Genomic DNA, 22971 nt, shown 5'->3' on the forward strand with positions numbered 1-22971 from the left:
ATTCGTAAACCTTCATTGATCCTTTTCACCTCATTTACAAGAAATGAACTACAACATTCTGTTTTTGAAGTCACTTAAAGCATTCATCAGACACGATCGATCGATTCAAACTCTAGTTTGCAAATCACCGACTGCGCATGGTCACTTGGCCCCATTCCCTACCGAGGATCACGCTCCAGGAAGGAGGAATTTAGAAGGAACGATCGAGTCGCGTCCATGTTAATCAAAACTACACATCAGTCACGCTGTGGAATATCAGCTGAACTTCAACCTTCTGCATTGGAACGGTGAGAAACCTCTCCACCTTTTTAAAAGTTCTTTACTGTTTTGTTTGTAAGCTCCACCTAGAGACGGTAATCGTCCACACTTGGTCAGTTATACTGTGTCCTTCCCAAAGTATAATTTTAGAGAGCCAGAAATTACTTATTATTCTGCAAATACCGATAACTGGGGGCCAAATCTCTAGCAGTGTTATTCAGTTCATACATCACGCCTGACTGCACGATGGTCAGTTGATCACAGTAGGTAATCTGGACGTCAAAGCAAAGTGAAGCGCACAAGACTGGAGCTGGGTCAGTCTGCCGACTTCTTTTTTATGTTTGGATAAATAATTGTAATTTTGTTCTTTCAAATGAGACTACAGAACCAAGAGTATTCTTGGGCATTTAAATAAAGTATTGTTGGATGACATAATCTCACTAAATGAAGAGGCCCAACTGCCTCCTCTTTTCGTATACATATGCAGCAAGGTATGAGACGGAGAGAACCCTCCCTGCTTTGTGTTGGTCATTGTCTCGCAGGAATCTGGGGGATTCCTTTCAGACATCTTGGGGGGATGTGTTAAAGTAACAATAGTCTGGAATGTGTATAGGGATTGGACATAATGGGGGGTACCCCTCGGTCTCGTTTCTTGCTGGGTATATCTTTTCGAGGTAGACGGGTTTTCCTCAAGTAACCCATGCATTATACTTTTGAATGAGGCTCGTAACATGATCACAGTTTTGAAATACTTCTCGTTTCAGTTAACCATTATGTGGCAATTTGTCTTGACAATTTCATGTCTTCTATAGAAGTTCAGACCAGGGGCTTGAAGCTATCACTCGAAGGTGAAAAACAAGGACATTACTTTTGGGAACTAACTGCTTCTTTCCACACACTCCTTCATGTAGCAGTTTCTGCCGCGACCGACGGATCGTTACTCTGCCGCCATGCGTGCCTCGGAGAAGCCGGCCGACACCCCACGATTTGTCTGCTCGGTGCTGGAGCGCATAGGCGCTCATGGCATCCCCAACATCGGGCGGGCGGGCACGCGGCAGCGGCGGCTAGCATGGACCGGTCTTGTCTTGGCCGGCCTGGGCTTCCTCGTCTGGCAGGGTACGCTGCTCGTGACGAGGTACCTCCAGTATGACGTGAAAGTCAGCGTGGGCCTGGGCTACGAGGCGCTGACCACGTTCCCGGCGGTGACGGTCTGTAACCTGAACCGAATTCCCCGCACGGCCATGCACACCAACAGCAAACTCGCCGAACTTGAGGGTTACATCGAGTACATACTCGAAACACAGGTATTTTCAGTCTTTAAAAGCAACCAAAGGGGGATTAAGCGCAAAAAATGATTGCTTTAGATTTTTGTGCAGTATAGAGGGTTTGCACAAAGAAGTTTTCCCTTTGGAACAAAAGAACTGCTCAGCAAGATGGCTACCACGCAATGCCTCTGTATGCTTCCCCAACTCAGTGTCAAATATGTGTGTCCCGAATTTACAGAATGGAACGTATAAGATTGGCTTACAATTTTTCTGTGTGGGCCTGTCAAAATACAACGTTTTTTATCCAGACAAAATAATTGATGGTGCTGGACAATTTGTCTCCAACCGTCCAAGTGTCATCCCTTTGAATATTCAGAAAACACATTTTTGACCAAACTGGCAAATTTACGTGTCCAGGTAATGCGACCTTTCACAGACCGAAAGTCTGAATAACTGCAATACAGGCAGAAGCACGTTTGCAATGTTACCCTTTAGAAAATGTGCTCTTTTGTTGAATCCTGTAAATTATAACAACTTATCCGCGAGCAGATTGCCTACTGCAAAGCACCAAGAAACACGCTGTGGAAACAGCACGTGCATTCATACCGATGGAGAAGGAGTGTAACTTCTTGGACCTTTTTATCGACAGAAAATTTTTTGGCGTGTTTGTTTGGGTTTGCATACCGCGGTGGCATGGCACTCGTGGACAGGTGATACGCGCGCGTTAGATGCCTCTTTGACCAATAGGATGTCAGGATTTGCCAGGTGTACGCGCGACAGGCTGTAAAGTTCGTGTAACACCCGTTCAGACATGCATTCTAAAATCGTGAAATATCAGATTAAGAGCGCATTTTGAATTGAGAACGGCAATAGTTCGACATTTGAAACAATTAGGAGCGACGCAGGAGAAAGATCGACATTTGAAGGCGTTTGGAACGACACCAGGGTGACTTAGTTTATTAATGTAAAAAAGAATGAAAGGAGAAACGATCAGTTTGTGGAATAGTGTTATGAATACGGAGAACGAAATGGAACAGTCACTCTCTACAAACACGCCGAACAAAATTACCTTTTATATTCGGTATCAGTGTTTTTCATAAAAAAAACACTTTAATGTAGATTCACGACTTTGTGATGTCAACACTGTTCGTTACTTCTTGTAAATAAAATCGTTTCTCCCGTTCTGTTGTGTACTATTTACGACACACGTTTTTGCCTTTCTTTAGCATCTTCCAAGGTAACGCAACTACACGACGCGACGGCACGACGGCTCCCTTGCGCCGTGCAGTCGCGTCGAGTAGTTGCGTCGCCTTGACCTTGGCCGGAGAGAGGTAGACATATGTGTCGTAAATAGTACACCATACTTTTCCTCTCGTGTTAATTAGGTCTACCAAGCATGGAGCGATGAAATGAGATATACGAACCAGGTCGCTGACTTTGGCATCACGACTGAGTCCTTTGACATCATGGCCGACATTCCGTATGCCAATCGTTCCTCTGCCGGACATCAACTGTCTCGGATGTTGCTGTACTGCACGTTTAATGGTTACCCTTGCTCACCGTTGTAAGTTTCATTAGTACTTTTCTGATCAAAGGCAATCCTATGCCTACCCCAAGACACCCCGTACACAAACTGTGTTTCTTCAACATCAGATGCATTGTCCTCTAATATGAACCCCTCCCCACAAAAAACCGGATTATTTAACTAAGACAAAACAATTTTCTAATTTAAACAAATACATATATTTCATTTGTTTTATTGCGGAGGTTCAATGGGGGCTGGTTTTTCATGCATGGCTGCCATCTTGCTGGAAGGGATTTTGTTCCACTGGGTATGCACGGAGGAGGTTCCCCTGTGGAACAAAAGAACTACCCAGCAAGATGGCTACCGTGCAAAGCCTCTATAAACTGGAATCACAAATTTCCTATGTGGATTTGAAAAGTTTAATAGGTCCATACATTTCGATGAACTCTTCAATGTAACGGCCCAAAAGTAGTCCGAAGTTTTTTTGCCTCCAAAGGCAAGGTTATCAGACTTGGACGTACCACTCTGAAAGTTCAGCAGTCCGAAACAAGGAAGGATACGAACGTCCAAAGGTTCAGACCTTGTCTTTGACTCGTCATATTTTTCCGACAACTGGACCTTCTTGTAAATTCATACTGCATACAATAAAACCAAACTGTCTACTCAGAACATGATGCACAGTTTGTATATTTGAATCTCACAAACGAGCCCGTGAAAGAGTCCAATTTTGGGAGTATCGATTCTTCCACTGATCAGACTTTCGTATTTCGAGTTAGCCATTGTTGGCGACGCACCCGCGTACGTTCCGATGCCCTCTTCTGGTTTTCGATAATCAAGGATCGTTCCCGTACACAGCAAATACAGTCCTAACATTATGGTTAATGTACTTCATTTAACAGGAACTTCACCCATTTCTACAACTATTTTTATGGCAACTGCTATACGTTCAACTTTGACAGCAGGCTGGCACGCATGGTAGCGCAGGCTGGTCCATTTTATGGTAAGACGTTGGTATATGCAGCGAGTTTATTCATTTGCCCTCTTACAACCGGCGTAAAGTCCTTGGGAATTTTGTGTTTGGCTGCTAGATTTATAAAACATGTTCTCCCACAGTTCAGGCTTGGCAACTTTCTTTCGTCGGTTTTCTTGCTTTTAATCACCTCCCCCCCTTTCTTTTCAAGGCCCACAGCCTTTCAACGACGGGGAAACCTTTGTTTACTTTAATCCTAGAATTTGTCGTGACAATTATTCGTGTGCCTTGGTAAAACGAAAATATGCAATGTAGACATTAAAAATGCAACACTAGCCGGTGATAAAAAACTAATGTTTGGAACAGTGATGAAAAAAGCAGTATTTGCTTGTACGTTTGACGGATGTCGCCTTTTCCAATCAGGGCTAACCATGGAACTCTTCGTTGAGCAGACTGAGTATGTACGTGGTCTGCAGAATTCAGCGGGGCTGAAGGTCTTCATCTCGGGGCAAAATCAAGTCCCGTTCCCGGAGGACAGAGGTATCATCGTGAGCCCTGGTCGCGAGACGTCCATCGCGTTGCATAAAGTGAGTCGACCTTGCAATCAAGCCTGCCCCCTCCCCCCCTTCGCCACGGCGTCATCACGTGGAGCGTTTCAGACGACGTCTTGCCCGTTCTCGTTTGCTACATAAGTAATTTACGGTGTTTTTTTCACAACATATGGATATCAACCCCTTCGTGATTTTCATATTTGGAGAAGTGAAGGGGGGGATCGGGTAGAACCGAAAGTGGAGAGGAAACGCAAAAGATGGGAGAAGGTGATGAAAATAACCAATTTACTTGAGAGATTTAGGGACTTCAATTAATCCCTACTTTTGATGGTTGGCACGTTTTGGTGCCGGTAAGTGCCAGGCTCCTGCCAGGTAGAGCTTTGTATCCTCCTTCTTCCGAAGTTGTCTAAAAAAACACTTTGACGTTCTGTTCTGATCTATTCTGGATACCACTCCGACTGGAACCACACTGCATGCACAAACTGTGATAGGACTTGAACATCCATGCAATCAATTTGTTATCGAGTCAATTAAAGTCTTTCAGTCTCAAACCAAGTTTGGCTCTTATATAATTTCAACGGAAAAGCATTCCATCGTCGTTGTTCAGCGCGTTCCTTATGGCTGATCTTATGAAAGGACTTGTGACTAGGTACACCGTATGTAGGGACTTGTAATGAACTCGACTACATCACTTTCTGCATAGAGGGTTTGCATAGCTGCCATCTTGTAGGCCAGTGTTTCTGTTCCACAGAATACACACAAAGGAGATTTTCCCGTTGAACACAAGTAACTGCCCTGCAAGATAGCTATCATGCAAAGCCTCTATTGGCCGACGCGGCCCTGTCTGCCCAATAGGGTCTCCAAAGGCGTTCCCTTCAACACAATCTTGGCTACAGCGGCTATGGCCTTGCAGATCAATAATTTTGCTTGGCTTTCCTATCTTCTGGTGACAGTTTGAAAACTCACAGGCCTAGGCAAATCCGTTTTCGTGCGTCCATTATTGTAGTCCAAGTTTCGCTCTGGTTATCAACATCCAAGGATTATGGGTAATTCTAGAAATTAGGGGTCCATTTTTTTTCGTATATCTCTGTCATATCTGACATATGATTTTCTGAGTTCAGAACACATTTTCTAATTTTCCAAGAGTGATGAATTAATGCAAATTACCTGCCAAACAAATAGTTAATAACAGTTCCAGTGATATTTCCATGTCAAGCAACAAAGGTCAGATGTAACAGGGACACAAAAATGCCACAATTTAGGACCCCTAATTTCTGGAAATGCCCATATCCCTTTTAGGAAATACCATTTACTGTTGAGTAACTTTGCAATACGACTGTCTCTATTAACGGGAGAGTAACTAAAGAAAGTCCATTAAACCGTATTCATACCCTTAATTGACATGCTGAGTTCAGACGAGGCATCTTGTTTTGAAACGCTAGCCTCACGATGTGTTTCCAATCTTCATGCCAAATAACACATGACTTGTACTAAGTGTCCGCTTGTTTGTTTGCTTTTTTCGGGATTGATGCTGGTCCCAATTAGACCATGCCCATCAATAAGTATGGAAGACTTAAAAATCACGTTGGACAATCAACATGGAATCAAATCGACATATCCATGTTGGTCACTCGTAGTAATGAAAGAGGATTTCTTGTATTGAAGCCGTCTGCTGGCAATATTTTTGATAAATGCGGCAATGGTTTAGTGTAGGCCTATATGAGAGAGGGGGAGTAGCTAGCGGTAGGGATAGCAGAAACCATCGAGGGTCGTAATTTTGGCAGTTTGGGTCTTTTTGCTACGCTTGTTCTTATGCAGTTAGGACATCTTTTACGTGGAGGTTGGCTTCTAGTGTGCAGTCAACGCTTCGATTCAGAACTTGAATAATGAAATGAAAAAAAACCTGTCAAATTATAACTGTGCTGAATAATATAAAACACAGTTTCATGTTTTACGCCAGATTTGGAGAAAATTGAGAGCGAGGTGTGAAACGCTAGACAAATTCTAATATAGGCTGATACCATCACATAATGGAAAGAATCGACGAACAAGATAAAAATGGCAATCTCAGGAAAATTGTCCTTTCTTTGTTATATTTACCATGATAGACTTGACTAGCAGTCTCTGTCTCAGAAAATAATTCTCACTTTTTCCCCAGGTTCGGATTGATCGATTGGGGGCGCCTTACACAAGTTGCACGAGCGATTTGCCGACTATATTCAGTACCTTTTACGGTAATGTGGATTACAGCTTGTTGGTAGGTGTGATTTTGTTTTCTTCACTTGGGCATCGGTTGGCTGTGTAGTAAATAAAATATCAATGAAAGATAACAGGCCATTCAATTTTTTTGAAACGAAAACAACATAAGTTATAAAATATCAAAGAAACAAGTCGATCAGTTCACACCACAGCATAAAACCTGAAATACAGTTCTGTTTGACCCGGACGTACTTGACACTTCCGGGCTACTTCTCTTTCCTATTCCCTTTTTTTCCCTCAGGCATGTGAAAAAAGCTGTGTTGCCCAGGAAATCCTCGAGATGTGCCACTGCGCAGACCCTCGGTACAGGTTCACTGACGAAACCAGTTCATGCAGCTCGCAAAATCAGTCTCAAAGTAAGGACTATAACTCAGCCCATGCATACATGAGATACTAAAAACCCAGTGAAGACATTTTGTTTCCAGGGGTATTTCATACCTCATTCTCAGTTTGTCCTGTTTGACAGAGCAGTGCCTTTCCCTTTTTATGCTCCTTTTACAGATCTGCAGTTTCGAGGGGAATATTTTGGTAGAATAATTAATATAGGCCTAACCACCTTAATAATATTTCTCCTTTTGGCCAAAACAATAAGTCTCCAGTTTCTGGTCCGGAAATGGCTCCGAAAGTTGTGCAGCGACGCGGCTTTTTTCTTATTTTACCCTCACTTTTTTCCTGGAAATGACGCGCGTATAACGGGTGATCTCCATTGCCACTGCATACGCCGGCCGCTACGAAAACTAAAATAGACTGGTCCCCGCTCTTCTTGTTTAAAAGCATTTTAGAACATATTACTAAACCGTAACCCATCAAAAACGCGTTACAAATACGCAGTAGCAGGACTCCAGTCAATCATCCAAGCTTGGCAGCTTTTTGAACATCGTTTTATACCAAATAAAAATACGTTTTTATTTTGTTGACGCGCAGGCCTACGGCCAACGCGCGTGCTGACCGGAAACCAGAGACTTTTAAGTTAATTTTGGACTTCGTGATCTTATTATTGGGTAAATCAACGAGCAGTGTTTCTAAAAAAGCAAAGGAGCATATTTGAGATTCATAATTTTGTAGAAATAGGCTAACTATTGAAATGAACTGAACTGTTGCATTTACATGTCAAAACACTATTGAACTAGCTGAAGTGTTGTGTTGAATGTTATGGTCCCGAATAAAAACTGTTGAGCGCATGTTTCATTTGCCACGGGACAGCTGAAAAGATTGATACCGAATACACATTGACCTAATGAGACAAAGGATAACACTATCAGAGATTATGGTTACTTATCCCATCCAAACAGGAGCACGAGAGGGCGTGTTATCGCATAACAACTGCAATTGCTACATCATTCAACAAAAGAGGCGGAAGAAAATCGCTACTGTCACTAATAGCTAGTTCAAGCAAATAAAGCTACCAATGTGGATTTTATAGTCATGTTTTTTTATTAGAAAAGTCAGAAAACAAGAAGAACAATTGAGCTTTGGAATTAAAAACAAAATAAATTGTTTAGGACAAAGGAAAAGCTACTGCATGGCAATATCCTATTCATAACACTCCATTGTACCGATGAAGGATACCATACTTTATTATAACTGCAATGCTTGGGGCGTCGGGTGGGGGTGACACTCAGCCCCACCCCCTCCACCCCCTCCACCCCCTCCATCCCTTCCACCGGATCCTTGGCAAAGACCACAACAAACAGCCAATGACGAAAAGACGTCCACAGTGTCACTATATGTAGCTTGATTCCATTCACAGTGGCCTGTACCCGCAAGATACTTCTGGCGTACGTCAACAATAGCCTCCGATGCAACTGCCCACTGCCATGCAGGTATGAAGTTTCTTTTGTTTAAGCTTGTAAACGGTTACAAATGTCAACCTCACAACATAGTTAAATTGAGGAACCGGAAAATATCATTTTACATGGAGAAACTAGAGAGCATGGCCCGTTTCTACATTCCTTGAAGACTGATTTGTCTTGTGGGTAGTTCATGAACGGCAACATTCAATAAAAATCTAATCATTATGTGTATGTGTACATATATTCGCTCAGGAGTCGTGGTCGTGGAATGAACAAATTACCGGTGTATTACCGATCCCTGCCGACCCAAACAATACAGAAGTTCACAAACTATGATCCAGATTATGCCAGTAATGTACATCGATTAACTTAAAAGTGTGACAAACGTCGGAGTGATGGCCCAAGTTACTGTCCAAGGTCCAAGACTGCAAAGTAATTGGCCATGAAAACAATTCAATCAAAAATTTGTCGCAAAGTCATGACTTTTTAAATAATTTTGTACACCCCTTTCTCTCTTTAGTGAGGTTGAGTTTGAAGAGACGGTATCGGCTGCCTCATGGCCTAATGAAAACTACAAAGTAAGTATGCATATTATCATTTAACATATAAATAAGGATCTTTTTGTGAAGACCAGCGTTAGAATTAGATGTACCGGGTTTGCATGATGAATTCCACAGTTTCAACGATATCTCAGGCCCAGCAACTCAACAATCCCGACCTATACAGAACGCAGCCCCACTGAACGCAACCCAATGCATCAGCCCATAAAGCCCACTCAGTCAGCCCCAACCCCACACCACCCTGCACATCATCACAGAACGTGTAAATAAATTGGTACAGTAAGTCCCCCGCCCTGACAAGACTCAAGCGATTTGATGAAGAAGCTTTAATGCATTTTCCATCGTTCATGTGTCATTGATGAAATTCTTGACATACTTGGTGTCTGACACCCGGGTCGCTGCAGTTGTTTTAATGTGGGGATTCTCTTGTTAGGTCTTCTGGGATTATGACAGAGTGAATGACATCACATGTGCTTTTTTATTTCTTTCACAAGTTGCCTCTACACGTACATGCCAACAGTGGGACACCGCTTCACGTATAACGGACGCTGTAGTGAACATTGTGAGCACCATGTTTTGTTCGTTACAGCGGCGATCCACTGTATTAGTTACATGGTGTCAATGATACTAATTGCTCCAGATTGCATATTAAATTGAAACAATGTTTCATGTTAAAACATTTCAGTTTGCTCTGGAAAATATCATCACACGTCTTTCTGCGGATTTTTCCTCTGCCATTGAAGAAGACGATCGGTTTATTGAGTGAGTATCCGACTCCACCACGAGAAAAACAACACAAATAACAGAAACTCTGCAATTACTTTTGTTCAATTAAAAGTCTATTATTGGTACAGATATGGTCCAATCAAGGTTATAACCTGTGACGAATGCTGCAATGTGCGTTTACATGACCACTTCCCCCATCCACAGATACCCCAGAGTCTAAGAAATTGTAACCATCAGACAGGGAGTAATGGCCAAGACCGAAAAATGAGAATGGCAAGAAGACATTTTGAGTTTTAAAAATGCAACTCTTCCAAGAAGCATGTAACATTGGGGATCTTTAAGAGCAATGTATCAATTGAAACAATAATATTCCAAATGTTTTTTTTATTTCGAAATCGAAGGAAAAACGTGGTGAAACTGAACGTGTTTTTGTCCAGCTTACAGTACCAGTATATATACCAAACGCCGGATTACAGCGTAAGTATAAACCTCCTGTTTAATGTTTGATGTGAAACAGTTTGCTTTAGGCCCCTATGGACTATGACTATCACATAGCTCTGTCTTGAATACTGTTTTTCTTTATTGGCCCCTAACGATCACTTGACAGGACAACATAGCACCGTGTAATTACACTCACTGTTAGACGCCATTCCAGCAAGCGTTGTATGCATAGGGCCACGCGCGCTTAAGCACGCACGCACGTGCCCCGAGGTATACAGCACAGTGCAGGAACCGCCAACCGCTTATTTCTATCGCCCTTAATTCCCCCAGAAAAACAAGTGAAAAACATTTTCAAGACAGAGATATAACTAAACAATTGTTGACTGTTGTGTTGTAAGATAAGGATGTCTTGGCCTCAGGCTCAGTGAGTCCCTTGGGTTTTCAAAAGTCGTATCCCTCACAGTTGTGGACGGTTTTTAACGTCGGTTGGTATAAACTACACTCGGAGCAAGGTTGCCTGAGGGTTTTCCTTGCCTACATGAGAACGGAAACTGTTGCCTGGCCATCGTATTGCTGAACAAAATGCATTCGCGTGCAATAGCAGGTTTCTAGCCCTTGGTCAACCACAAGGAAGCCAGAATAGGCAGTTGAATCACCCACTGTCCCTTTCTTCTTTCTACCTTGCCCCCTTCAGCAAGAGAACTTGATCAGCGACCTTGGGGGTCAGGTGGGCCTGTGGATGGGGTTCTCCATTCTGACATTCTTTGAGATCGCAGAGCTGGTCCTCGACCTGTTCGTCTACACGCGAGGCAAGTCCGCCAACAGGGTGTCACGAGAGGCGAAAGTCGGGGAGGGTCTCGTCGGGATATCCCTCTCACCCTCAGTCAACACGCTGACTCCAATCGGCTGACTGAAGACGCGTTGCTCGCTAGATGGAAAACAGCAGAAGTCATTGTGTCCCGTCAATCGATGGCGTATCCATAGGGGGGCGGGGCAAGTTGAGCCCTCGAGGGGACATGCTTCCACATAACATACCAGTTTGCAATGTAACCTACATCTTAACAGATCGAAATCACGTGATTAAATTTTGAATGTTTTGCCAGCAGTTTACAACTACAATCTATCAATAACTGTTTATCAGTCGAAAGTCTCAGGAATCAACAAGTTTATTGTGTAGTCGCCACATCGCTCAAATGATCAAGAAACAAAACGAATTCGGACAGAACCAAAGAAACCAACAGAAAAAGAAATTAAGGTAAAAGCCAAAGTCCTTGTTACTGTCCTTCGGAGTTTATTAACTCATACTCTGAAACAATTTGCAAAATTACTACCAGCAAGTATTTCCATAGAGACTCCCTTTTTTAAAAAAGCATTTTGGTATGAGAGAGTCTGGCTCGGAAAATTATACTTTATTGCACTTTTTGATTATGATTGCAATTTCCCAAGGTACACATCCTTTCAACCAGGAGAATACATTTAACGGCGGGGTGTTAAATTTCGAGTGTAAAAACTAATACCGAATGAATTGTTCGGGGATTGTACAAACCTTGCAATTTCTAAATAGTAATAACTTGCCTTGCAATATGTTGTGGTGCCGTTCTGAGGTCTAGGGAAGGGTCCATTGCACTGTGTCTATCCTTAGACAAAGTATCTGAGTGCAGTGTTTATTTTTAAAAAATAGTGATTTTATCGGGTGCAAAAACCACTTGGCAGGAGGCAATGTCGGCCTGGGCACCGCAGGGGTAGCCAACCCTTTACGCGTCGCACACCGAATATAGGCATCCCAATACGTCGTTTTTAACGTCGATCTGCCCACTTCCGCGTTTGAGAACGAGGCTGTAATGTGTCAACTTCAATTCTTAATACTATCAGACGACTGAAAGTAAGGAGTCAAGACACAAAATACGTAAAGGTATGTTAAATTCAGACTTTTCAGGCTGCAAATTATTGTGGAAGAGTCTTTCAGGATGAATCGACACGTAAAGCCAAAAGAACAAATAACGGCAATTTACTGCGCACTAACGTACCTGCGATGGTCGTGTATCTGTATGTGCAGTAGGCGTGGTTTAAACTGAAGTAACATCACACTTACGAACCGGATACTGCATGTACTGTGTCGACTCTGCGGACGCGTGCGACAAAGTTCAACCATAGAACCTCGGTTTTAATGCGGGTATGCGCAGACGGCGCTAATGTAAAATCCCTCTATAAGTTGTCGAATTCTTTCAGTCCGACGGGATTGTTATCTACTTCAGAGTAACTAATCGAGAGTAGCAAGACCGTGTGCCTCCCGCTTCACTATAGCGGACCATCTATTTTGTTTGTTATAAGGCAGGTGCTGTCGCCCTGTTGACCGTAAACTTTAGGCCCAAAGATTTCTGAATTTAACTCCGCCTCGGCCAATATGATGACTTGCCATAAGTAACTCAAGTGAACCACTCTCACACCGGTCAGCTAACTTTGTAGTGTTAAAGTACCTGTGCCTCCTGTTAAAAAAAATAAACGATTCGAAGATTATATAAAAGCAACATTTTACATTTGCTGTTAGGTCTGCATATAAATACAACTGGGCGCACAAACGTCGAGCACTTGCAATTCGCAATTTTATTCACGATGTTTTTCAATGTAATTGCTTTCTCTCATAGAGACCAACTTGGCGACGCCAATCGAGATTGGAAAATTCCAATATGATTACAAATTTGCAATGCACATTTCCTGACTACCAGCTCTTTTAAAAAAAAAAACGAACACTCGATTTCAAGCAGACAAACTAATTAAATGACCTTGTTTGAATTCTGCAGGGAAAATGTAGAAACCCTTGCATACATGTATCAACGTTGGCTACAATTATCGTACAGGCGCTACCACTGGCGCCAGGGAACATTTGAAGACCATTTAAACTTAATGAAGAATAATATTCTTCATCAGCAGGGATATATATATGGATATTTTTTTTGTGTGTTGATCGCGGCCCAGCTATAATACGCCCCAAGATTAGCGGGCAACAAAAACGTAGGCGCCTAAGTAGCTTTAAGCCTGGTTTCAATAATATGGTTGTTTGTAACGCAGACAGTGTCGAGTCCGGGCGGCCTGTTCTTGACACAGGTTTCCTGTTCTCGCGCTCGAACGGCGGGAAACAAAATTGCCACAATTTCAAAATAATCGTACCAAAGAAATCTGCAGCGACCACTGTACACGAAATGTTAATGGTACGTTATCCAAACACGTGGACCACCAAAATGCTTGGCTTTATCAGGAAATTATGACGGGGCGTGGAGATTTCTTCAAAATGCCGAGTATCTTTTGATAAAAGGATGTAAGGGCATGACTAGGGGTGTGGGCCGACATGATTATTATAAACACCTCCCTGTGTGTAGTTTGATCGTATTCCTACGAGTAGTTAGTTAATCCTCAGTGGTTTGTTAAATTCCTTTAGGGATAAACATCATCGAGAAGGCCAGGGCAATGCTCTGAAAACATGTTGTGTTTAGTCGCTCTCTGAGGGCGACATTTGTCCAGCGAGACGTCGGCTATTATTCGAAGGGCGGAATTATAACGTCTTAGCCGATTCACCCAGGCACGTCTGGAGGTGTATATGATATGCAGACGTGAAACCAATGGTCATGCAGTCGGGTCATGCACGTGGTCTCTTGCGCAAGAGCAACTTTACAGTGCTTCTAATGTACTTACCCTGCATGTAGAGTTTCGCTCCTTGCTCACCATATTTACGATGCCCTGCCGCGTGCGGTGCGTAGCACGTGTGAATTCAACTGTGGAGCGCTGTGTTTGAGGATGGGTTGGGTGTCGCCAAGAACTAATACGTGGCATTGTAATCTTTGTCAATACATGCTGGCTATGCAAACGTGTGGAAATTATTTTCCTGGTCTTTTGCATGTAGCGCGGTGGACTTGAGTATGAAGCTTCTTTATTGCTATTATTTATTTACGCTTTCTGTATTATTATATTTGTATTTTGTGGGCCCCATTGGCTCCTTTATCAACTTAGCACGAACCCCACTCTTATAGTCACAGCCCCATATGCCAGGGTGAGGTGCTGACCCCGAGTATAAATTTGTGTTACATTACGTTCCCCCATTTGAGGGTCTTAGGAATATGTGATATCCCGATGCATGCATTTTGTAAATGCGCAAACCTATTGGTTTGTTCCCGCTCGACAAACACTGTGTCTGTATTCATGGTTTTCCTCCCAGGATTGTAAAACTCAAACCTAGAGTCACATTAAATGATTCACAGGCCACCAGTGTGTCACCAGTGCAAGGATCCAGCTACAAGTGACTGAATTACTGAAAGGCTATGGCAAACAGTGCTTCTGAGGTGTTAAGTGATGTTAACACGTACATGAACTGGTATTCACTGTTATTAACCATTGCATATTTCATAGAAGTGCCTGCTTGTTGCTCAAATATCCATTCTATATTATAAACAGTCGCCATCCTTTACACAGTCTGGTGGTTGTTATTAACCGTGTTATCTTCGCTTCAGACCTGTGCACCATTACGTAGTACAGATGGAGCTATACTGATTTTAAGGGTGCTACTCTATCACCCTAAATAGCCTCATTAGTGTTTGTGTAACATTATCATTGGGCAAGTTTGTTGAAATTAGGGGGAAGGAAGAAGCTTTTGTAGGAGGTATCAAAAGTTTGGACCATTTTTCATGTAATCTTTTATGACCTGGCGTGGGGCTACGTTATTGGGCTATTTACTCGCCTTGGGATGAAAGAGATATCAAATAGAGTAAACGTTTTCTGTGGACTGGGGACTTCAGGTTGGAAAAGCGCCCGTTGGATCCCTGGATCAGTTGATGGGTGACATCACAGATACACTTAAAAGTATTGGAACACGACGTCTCTTCCTGCAGGCTTATTCATTTTTTTTACAGTTTTTATGTACCAAACAGCTTTACGGGCCTTTACCATGAAAAAATGCTCACACATTTTGCACATGTTGGTAATATTATTGATTGAGCTTACAAAAAGTGTCAGTACTGCATCCCTTGATTGTTATAGGACGCCTATATGACCAAGATTACAGTTTATTCCTTAGATTCAGTTCATTTAGACTGAGCCATACCGAACAGGTGTCGAAGGGAGATTTCACAAGAGATGGCCACGAAAGCAACATTAAAACTTGATCCAATCACAACCCAGACATGACCTTGGCACTCGATCGACTACCCACCGCTACTTATAAGTGAGGCCAGTGCTTGCTCGAGCCTTCTGCTTGCAAATTACGTGACGCTGACTATACTATAGCCTCACTTGTAAGTTTGCCTACTGTATTACATCATACGATAATCAGCATCACAGTTCTTGCAGGCTATTTTGCTGCAAAGGTCTCACTTATAAGTAGCGGTGGGTAGTCGGATTGGGTGACTTGGGAGTCTTGGAGGCACTGATACGCGTCAGTGGGTACATCATTATGCTCAGTTTGGATTATTTTGCGGCAAAAAAGGCCTGACTATGGAGTCCAGGAAGACCAATCAGCGGTGCAAATTACACGGGCGCTTGGGGCGTTGCACTGTGGGAATGGGGCGGACAGACGTCGATATTGCAGACTAATACAGAGTTTATAATGCACGGGCATTATATACAACGTCTCCTACGCGGTTGTGCTTGGCATGTGACCGAGTCTGGCGTACAGCGGAAGGTGAGTACACTATTTACGGCAATTATAGTGTGTGGGAACTGGAGAAAGAGCGGGCTGGAAGCTTTGGGGATTTTGGTTGGCTTAGCATTGCAGTCACCAAGAATGGACTGGCACCTTTTTATTCCCGTGCTTCGTTCCTGTGAGGTTATAGCGTGCTGGAGAGAGACTCTCACGAATGGTGCAAACCAGCGTCACGAACACTGATCGAGATCCAGATCTGTGTAAAACAATCTGGCCCATAGGGATGAGTGCGAGTAAGCCGAGATCGTTTGTTGCCATATACTGCGCATGCTCGCCTTTTATTATACATCTATAATGACATCAAGAGAGAATCGCAGTTGATGAAATCGAGCGTGCCATTATTAGTGAACATGGGTCTGTGACATACCTAACTCGCATAATCGTTGGCTGTTTCGAAGGTTACGTTACAGTGCTCAAATGATATTACCGAAAAGCATAACAGGTTATTTTCAATTGGCAAGTTGTCTTAGAATGAAAAATTTCATATTTTTTGCCACATGAAATTTGGATTCAGAAAATGTTTTACACAACGAACAGATTTTATATAAAATATAATAAACCCCGCACCGCGAGCATGAAATTCTGATGAAACTTGTTTTCTTGCGTTTGTCAGACTAGTGCGACTGGGCAGAGTCACTGAACTTGGATTCGCCATCTACACAAACGCTACTCCACACCCAGAGTTACCTAAGATGATTTCCCGTAGCAAGTTTCTCACGCAGAAGAGCACCCCGGCGAGGAACGAGAAATTTGGACGCTGGATCCTGGCAGGAGTGCTGCTGAATTTATGCCTTGGCATCTCTGTCTCGGTAAGTCGTAGCCCTGCGCTATCGTATCTATGTTCCCATCTGTCTCGATAAATCTTTGCTCAACACTGTCGCATCTATGATGCAATCTTTTTCTCAGAAAGTCTTGGCACTGCGCTATCACCTCTTCTGTCCAATTTGTTTCAGAACGTCTTGGCACTGCGCTATCGCCTGTCTTGTCCAATCTGTCTCAGAACGTCTTTGCACTGCGCTATCGCCTCTTTTGTCCAATCTGTCTCAGAACGTCTTGGCACTGCGCTATCGCCTCTTTTGTCCAATCTGTCTCAGAACGTCTTGGCACTGCGCTATCGCCTCTTTTGTCCAATCTGTCTCAGAACGTCTTGGCACTGCGCTGTCGCCTCTTTTGTCCAATCTGTCTCAAAACGTCTTGGCACTGCGCTATCGCCTTTATCTTACTCTGCAAGTCATAGCGGTTCTATTTCTGTTTCAATAAGTCTTATCGTTGCTGTATGGCCCCGTTATGCACTATTCCGTCAAACTAATACGTAAGCACGACTCGTGCCTTACCTCTCTCTTGTGTGAAACTTTCCAGCAAATTATAGGAAATTTTTAGCCGTTTTAGCACACCATAGACTCACCTACACTTTCCAACGATTATTTTAAACAAACAACTCGTGTATAAATTAATAAGCCCAAGTGGTGGCTTCAGCAGCCATTTTCCACAGTACGATAAGGTCTTGAAAGGACATTCAAAATCAATGCTAAGCAATGCAATTGTTTATAACGTCAAAACTAAAACGGAACTTTGTGTAACAGGGCCATGTGGTCCTTCGGGAAGATCGTCGTGAGAAAGATCGGGAGTCGGAAGTGGCCGTTGCGCACGGAATTCAGCACGATGGAGTTCTCTCGTCCACATCGCGCACTGTAGGTGAAGGTACGTGAACTGCTTCAAAGTCTTATACCAGGCAAGATATGGGGACGGAGGGGTACCCCCCTTAACTGTCCAATCCCTATACACAGTCTAGACTATTGTTACCTAACACATCCCCCCTAGAAGTCTGTAAAGAATTCCTGGGATTCTGATCAAACAATGACCAACACAAAGGCGGGGGAGGGTCTCTCCGTCCCATATTTTGCTTCAAATGCAAAGTCTCCCCTACAAACGTTGGTCCATGCACCCCTCCTGGCGTGGAATCTCATGGTAAAAGCCTCATTCATGAATGTCAGTTGATAGTTGGACCTTGGGGGAAGGGCACAGAAGGAGTTAAAACTCTACCACATCAAAGTGCTCGATGATCATCGCCACCCGGTCAGACGAACAATACAATAGTACACATTCCAAAAATGCTTGATTACTGCCTGCAGCTTAGCCGGAAAAGTGGGGCCAGTAATATCCTAGCAATACTTGTGGTGTTTTCTTTGCATTTAACTGCAACTTGTCGCAGTGACCGGGAAATAGAAAGAAAATATCTAGCATTAGATTTACTTTTGCCGTTTTGAATAATTTTTTTTAATAAAAAAATGTTGGTGCACTTTTCCATTATCCATGCAATGTTTGTAATTTTACTTTGTCAATCGGAAATATAAGTTTTCACAGTCTTTCTACGAATTTGGCTAAGACTGGCCAACGACATGTTGACCACCACAGGACAGTTAAGTTCACGAAAAACAAAATACACTGTTTCATCACAAGGAGTGTTCATGAAATCTTATAACATACTCTTTTTGTGTAAATTCAGTAATAACAATGATTCAAATAAAACACAAAATCTTATAAACAACTTGGCCATTTATCCCCAAAATAAGTCCAGAAGAAAGCGTTCGATAAGGGCAATAACTGCACATGACCACTTACGTAACACAGTCTAATACAAGCAACTATGCAAGCATTAAATTAGATGTTGTTATCAGATCATACTAAGCACCAACGATTGTATGAATATTCAACTTCCTATATTGCAGTACACAGCGTTTTAAGGATGCAGATTGCCAGCGAAAAAAATGCAGCGATAATCATGGGATACAAAGGGGGCTTATGGTTGTGAAACAGGTGGTGCGTAGCAAGCATTCGCTTCGCTCCGGCTATGGACATACCGGGCAGAACAGAAAGCGGTAATTGGCCAGGTGTTGTAGCCCGGGCAGTTCAAACTCCTTCTGTGGGCTTCCTCCATGGTCGGACATAGTGCCATGCGTTGGAACATGAAATTATTGTTGTCACTAGTTACGTCATAACCCTGCAGCCAACCAAATTCTACCCACTTGTGTGATTTTTTTTTCCAACCACCGGTGATATGAATCTTCCAAACTGGTTACTATGTTGCTTTGTGCAGGAGTTCACAATTAGTTACAGCTGGCTGCTGCAAGAGTTTCCCGCTTTTACTTTGATTGCTTGTTGTCCGACAAAACTTGCACTTTATTTCATTTTGTGAAAATAATTCTGCTCTGTAAATATATATGTCTAGGAATAGTGAGGGAAAAGTGCGTTTGTGTTATTCAATTTGCAGAGACACGCGCTACTAGTTTGATCTGATCTGTTTTCTTTCTTATGAGATTTCGGTCCTTAAAGGAGCCTCAAGCTGACCCCTTGATGGCGCACCTCCGGAACCCTTGTTTTGGAATTGGCAGTTATTGCCCCTTCGTTTACTTCCTAAACGAATCACACCTGAAAAGGGCCATAGTAAAATATTTACAAGCATTGTAATACGATATTATGGAAACGGAAAAATTGCCTAACATAAAAAATATTTTGCTAAAGACTGACCTGTCATTGCCAAAAATCTAAAATATACAACGAGGAGTGAAAGGGGGTGTTTTCCCACTTTATGATTAGTTAAATGAATGAACTCAAAGAAATTATGGGCCTTAGCAAATAAAGACTCGTTCTCACATATTGGATGGAAAATAAAACGTGCATGAAGAAAGAGACCCAGAAGAGATTGTGCTGGAGTTGACGGGTCATAATGACTTTCTATTTACTTGTCTTATTGTGATTTTTTTCCACAGCATGATTGAAAGACACAATGATAAGAATTCTGACATGAGCGTATCTTATGCGGTGGCTTCAGGGAGAGATATCACGGTCTTGTGTAAAATCCCTATAGGCGGGCCGAGCGAGGGTTCCAGAAGCTTGCTGCGCGATCCTTTATTCTCAAGCTCTATGAAACTCTTTTGCTTTGACAGTGACAAAAAAACAGGAGGGTGAAGGACTTCAGTCATATTCGTTAGGCGGAGACACTTACGTCCGATGGGGGCGCACTACCTGTCCGGATATCTCGAGCACAGAGCTAGTGTATACAGGTACGTATGGCTAGTTGTTGCATGCCCAAATGCCCAAAAGCCTGTAGACATCGGGTGATAGGTGAAAACGGTGATTTCAACGCGTCAAGTATCGATGCAATGATTTTTTTCCAGTAGAAACCTTTTTATCTAGCTGTACAATGTTTTGAAGGTTTGCATGATAATGAAAATGGGCATGGGTATGGAAAGTAGCTTTTTAAATTAAAAGGCTCAAGAATAACAGTTAAAATCCCCCAGTGGAAATTTATATGTATTGAAACAAGTGGTTTATTTTTCAACTGTTTCTGTATGAGAACAGTTGAATAAATAGTAAATGCTTTCTAGACACCTGGTGACTATTTACAAACCCGAGCGCGGAAGCATTTTGAAAAACTCCAGTCAAATATGTTTATCTTACTAGTATGAAGTGATTTTCTCTCACACCGGTCATAAATAAATGTTCGCTTAACTTTGCACCGACAATAGGCGGGAATGACTTTGCCCGGCAATTGAAATTTAAAACCTGGGAGAGGACGTCCTGACGTGTTCATGTTACAAATGTACCTCTGTAATGTGTTTTACAGAAGCCCATCCCCTAGTCAAACTTTTTTTGGGGGGAGGAGTTTATATCTCTCATTTGTCTGGGATTTTCACCCACTACTCGTGGCTCCATTAAAATTTGAAACAAAATCTGAAAAGGGACAGATTTTAGAATCATATAAAGTTTTATTGGTGTTGGTTGCGACTGTATTCGCTTTTAACACACGAAATTTTACTCCATGTCTGTACGCAGGGTACACTGCAGGGGAATGGTATTCATTTGGCGGTACATCGGACTTTGTCTGCCTTCCACAAAAACCTCAGTGGGGAGACTCCTATAAGGATGGGTTCCAATCATTTTCCCATTTATATGGAACGGAGTACCGGGTTGGCACTTTCGATCCCTTTTCCCACGTGAACACCGAGTTTCTGAACAACCACGCCGTGCCCTGCGCCGTGTGCCGCCTGGTCCACAAGACTAAGTTACTTTACCCGGCCAAGCTCAGCTGCCCTTCCGGATGGATGAAGGAGTACAGTGGTTTCCTCATGGCTGGGTACTACGCCCATGGGCGAACCAAAGCCTTGTGCGTGGACGAGGCGCCCGAGGTAGTGTTCGGTAGTAGTACCGCTAAGTACGGGGCGCTGCTGTACGTCATGGAAAGCGCGTGCGGATCCCTTCCTTGTCCCCCTTACGTTAACGGGCGTGAAATAGCGTGCACTGTCTGCAGTATCTAGAAATGACGTACAGATCACATCATATTGACATTTCGACACTTGACAAAGAGTATAACTGTATGGTATACGCCACATGCTTCCGTAGATTTATTTTGTAATTTCTGCTGAATTAACTTTCCGCATATGAAGACTTGCTAATAATTTCAAAGAACTAAAGAGAAGCTTGTTTTTACTCTGGCGAATTTATCTTTACATCGATAGAAACCACCATACCGCTTCTCATACTGATATAATTTCAGTACTGAATTCAATGAACTCGCTATCGAGTTCTGTCCGTCGCACTTCATCAGTTCAACCCTATCACAAGGATGTCACGGTGCATGGAAGTAATTACAAGAACTAGCCCTTTTATTTGTGTCTTTAATTGGTGTTTTAGGCTCCAGTGCCAGGGTTAATAAATTGGCAGAGACGTTAAATAATGGCCTCACATTTCTGCTCATATTGGCCTACAGGAGATTCCGAGGCTACAGTTTTGCGTTGCTGCTGTTAAATTGGTTTTTGCATATTTTTAAGACGGAACAGCATTACCTATCACATGCACCTAGTATTTATCTGAACACTTTGTTGTTAAGTTTCGAAAACACCTTACATAACACGCCAGTTTGCAAACCTTGATCCACAAAGGCCTTAGATGTCTCAGGTCGGTACAAGCGATTTGATATTTTGGAAAGTAGCTTGCATCTTAACCCTAACATTCCTCAATCCCCCACCTGTCCAAGGATTGAGGACTGTTAGGGTTAAGTTATGATGCAGTCTTCGCTGGGTACTCCCCATCTGGTAGGAATTCCGGTGTTAAATGATTTTTCCTTGATGTTGCCCCCTGATTCATGAGAAGTAGCCATCAAGTCCCTGTTTCACGAAACCAAAAATTGCACACTACAACAGCAGGCTATTACATGCGATGCTGCATAACTTTAAAAGGGGTTGGCAAAATAGGGCTGAGTAGAGTTGTCTCGGGTGGACATACTTGACCAGCATCTGGATTCGAACTGCTGATCCTATCATAATTTACTCCAAACATTTTCGGCTACTTTTAGGTCAAGGAAAACATTGAAATGCCTTATGGTATGAAGCTATACTGGTGTAATACATAACATTTTAATGCTTTCAAGTCATATCACAAACTGAAAGACGGGCTATTACAAAAGATTTCGTTTAGGTATCCGAGGAAATTCAAATCCCCTTCCGTTGGTGTATATGGTGTGCCTTTTCTTCGAGGGCTATAATTATTATTATCAATTACTGGTGAGTGGATTTAATTTGTACTAAACTTCTAACCATGGAAAATATGCAATTTTGAGCCCTTTTTTGAAGAAGTTGGTATGTGATCTGGTGTCTGAGTTAAATAAACCCAACTAGTGCCAACCACGTTGAAAACAAACGGGCAGCGAACGGTCATAGCATTCCACTCTCTTTTTCTTCCTCATCCTTGACATGCAGAAAAGTACACGCCAAATCTTAATGTATCCATGTATAGAATGGACAGGTTCTTGGAAAACCTTCCTGCGGACGCAGTCACTTTTAACTTGAGCAGTTTACAAAGCTTGAGCCTTCAATACAGCGATCGCTCCACAGGGTTTGAGCGTGGGAAGCCCAACTTAACTTAAATGCAGGTA

At 42.7% G+C, this 22971-nt stretch overlaps 2 protein-coding genes across 3 annotated transcripts; both read left to right on the plus strand.

Moving 5' to 3' along the window:
* Nucleotides 1-6: 6 nt before the first annotated feature.
* On the plus strand, nt 7-15587 carry LOC110990061 (epithelial sodium channel subunit alpha-like). Of its 2 annotated transcripts, none has more exons than XM_087137261.1 (12): nt 7-287; nt 1170-1562; nt 2909-3087; nt 3948-4048; nt 4442-4605; nt 6728-6826; nt 7070-7184; nt 8579-8651; nt 9142-9199; nt 9867-9943; nt 10309-10384; nt 11043-15587. In XM_087137261.1, the coding sequence occupies exons 2-12, from the start codon at nt 1209-1211 to the stop codon at nt 11256-11258; spliced, it is 1512 nt and encodes a 503-aa protein (XP_086993387.1). In that variant the 5' UTR covers nt 7-287; nt 1170-1208; the 3' UTR covers nt 11259-15587. The 2 variants fall into 2 exon arrangements, with proteins under 2 accessions (XP_086993387.1, XP_086993388.1); XM_087137262.1 differs by having other exon boundaries at nt 1173-1562.
* A 732-nt stretch (nt 15588-16319) lies between these two features.
* On the plus strand, nt 16320-22747 carry LOC110990077 (uncharacterized). The gene is made up of 5 exons (XM_022254876.2): nt 16320-16479; nt 16651-16846; nt 17621-17738; nt 19985-20101; nt 20874-22747. The coding sequence occupies exons 2-5, from the start codon at nt 16730-16732 to the stop codon at nt 21353-21355; spliced, it is 834 nt and encodes a 277-aa protein (XP_022110568.2). The 5' UTR covers nt 16320-16479; nt 16651-16729; the 3' UTR covers nt 21356-22747.
* The last annotated feature ends 224 nt before the right edge of the window (nt 22748-22971 follow it).

Source organism: Acanthaster planci, linkage group LG05 (genome assembly GCF_054643075.1).
Source record: "Acanthaster planci isolate LZ-2023a linkage group LG05, COTS_SCS, whole genome shotgun sequence".
In the NCBI taxonomy this organism is placed as follows: domain Eukaryota; kingdom Metazoa; phylum Echinodermata; class Asteroidea; order Valvatida; family Acanthasteridae; genus Acanthaster; species Acanthaster planci.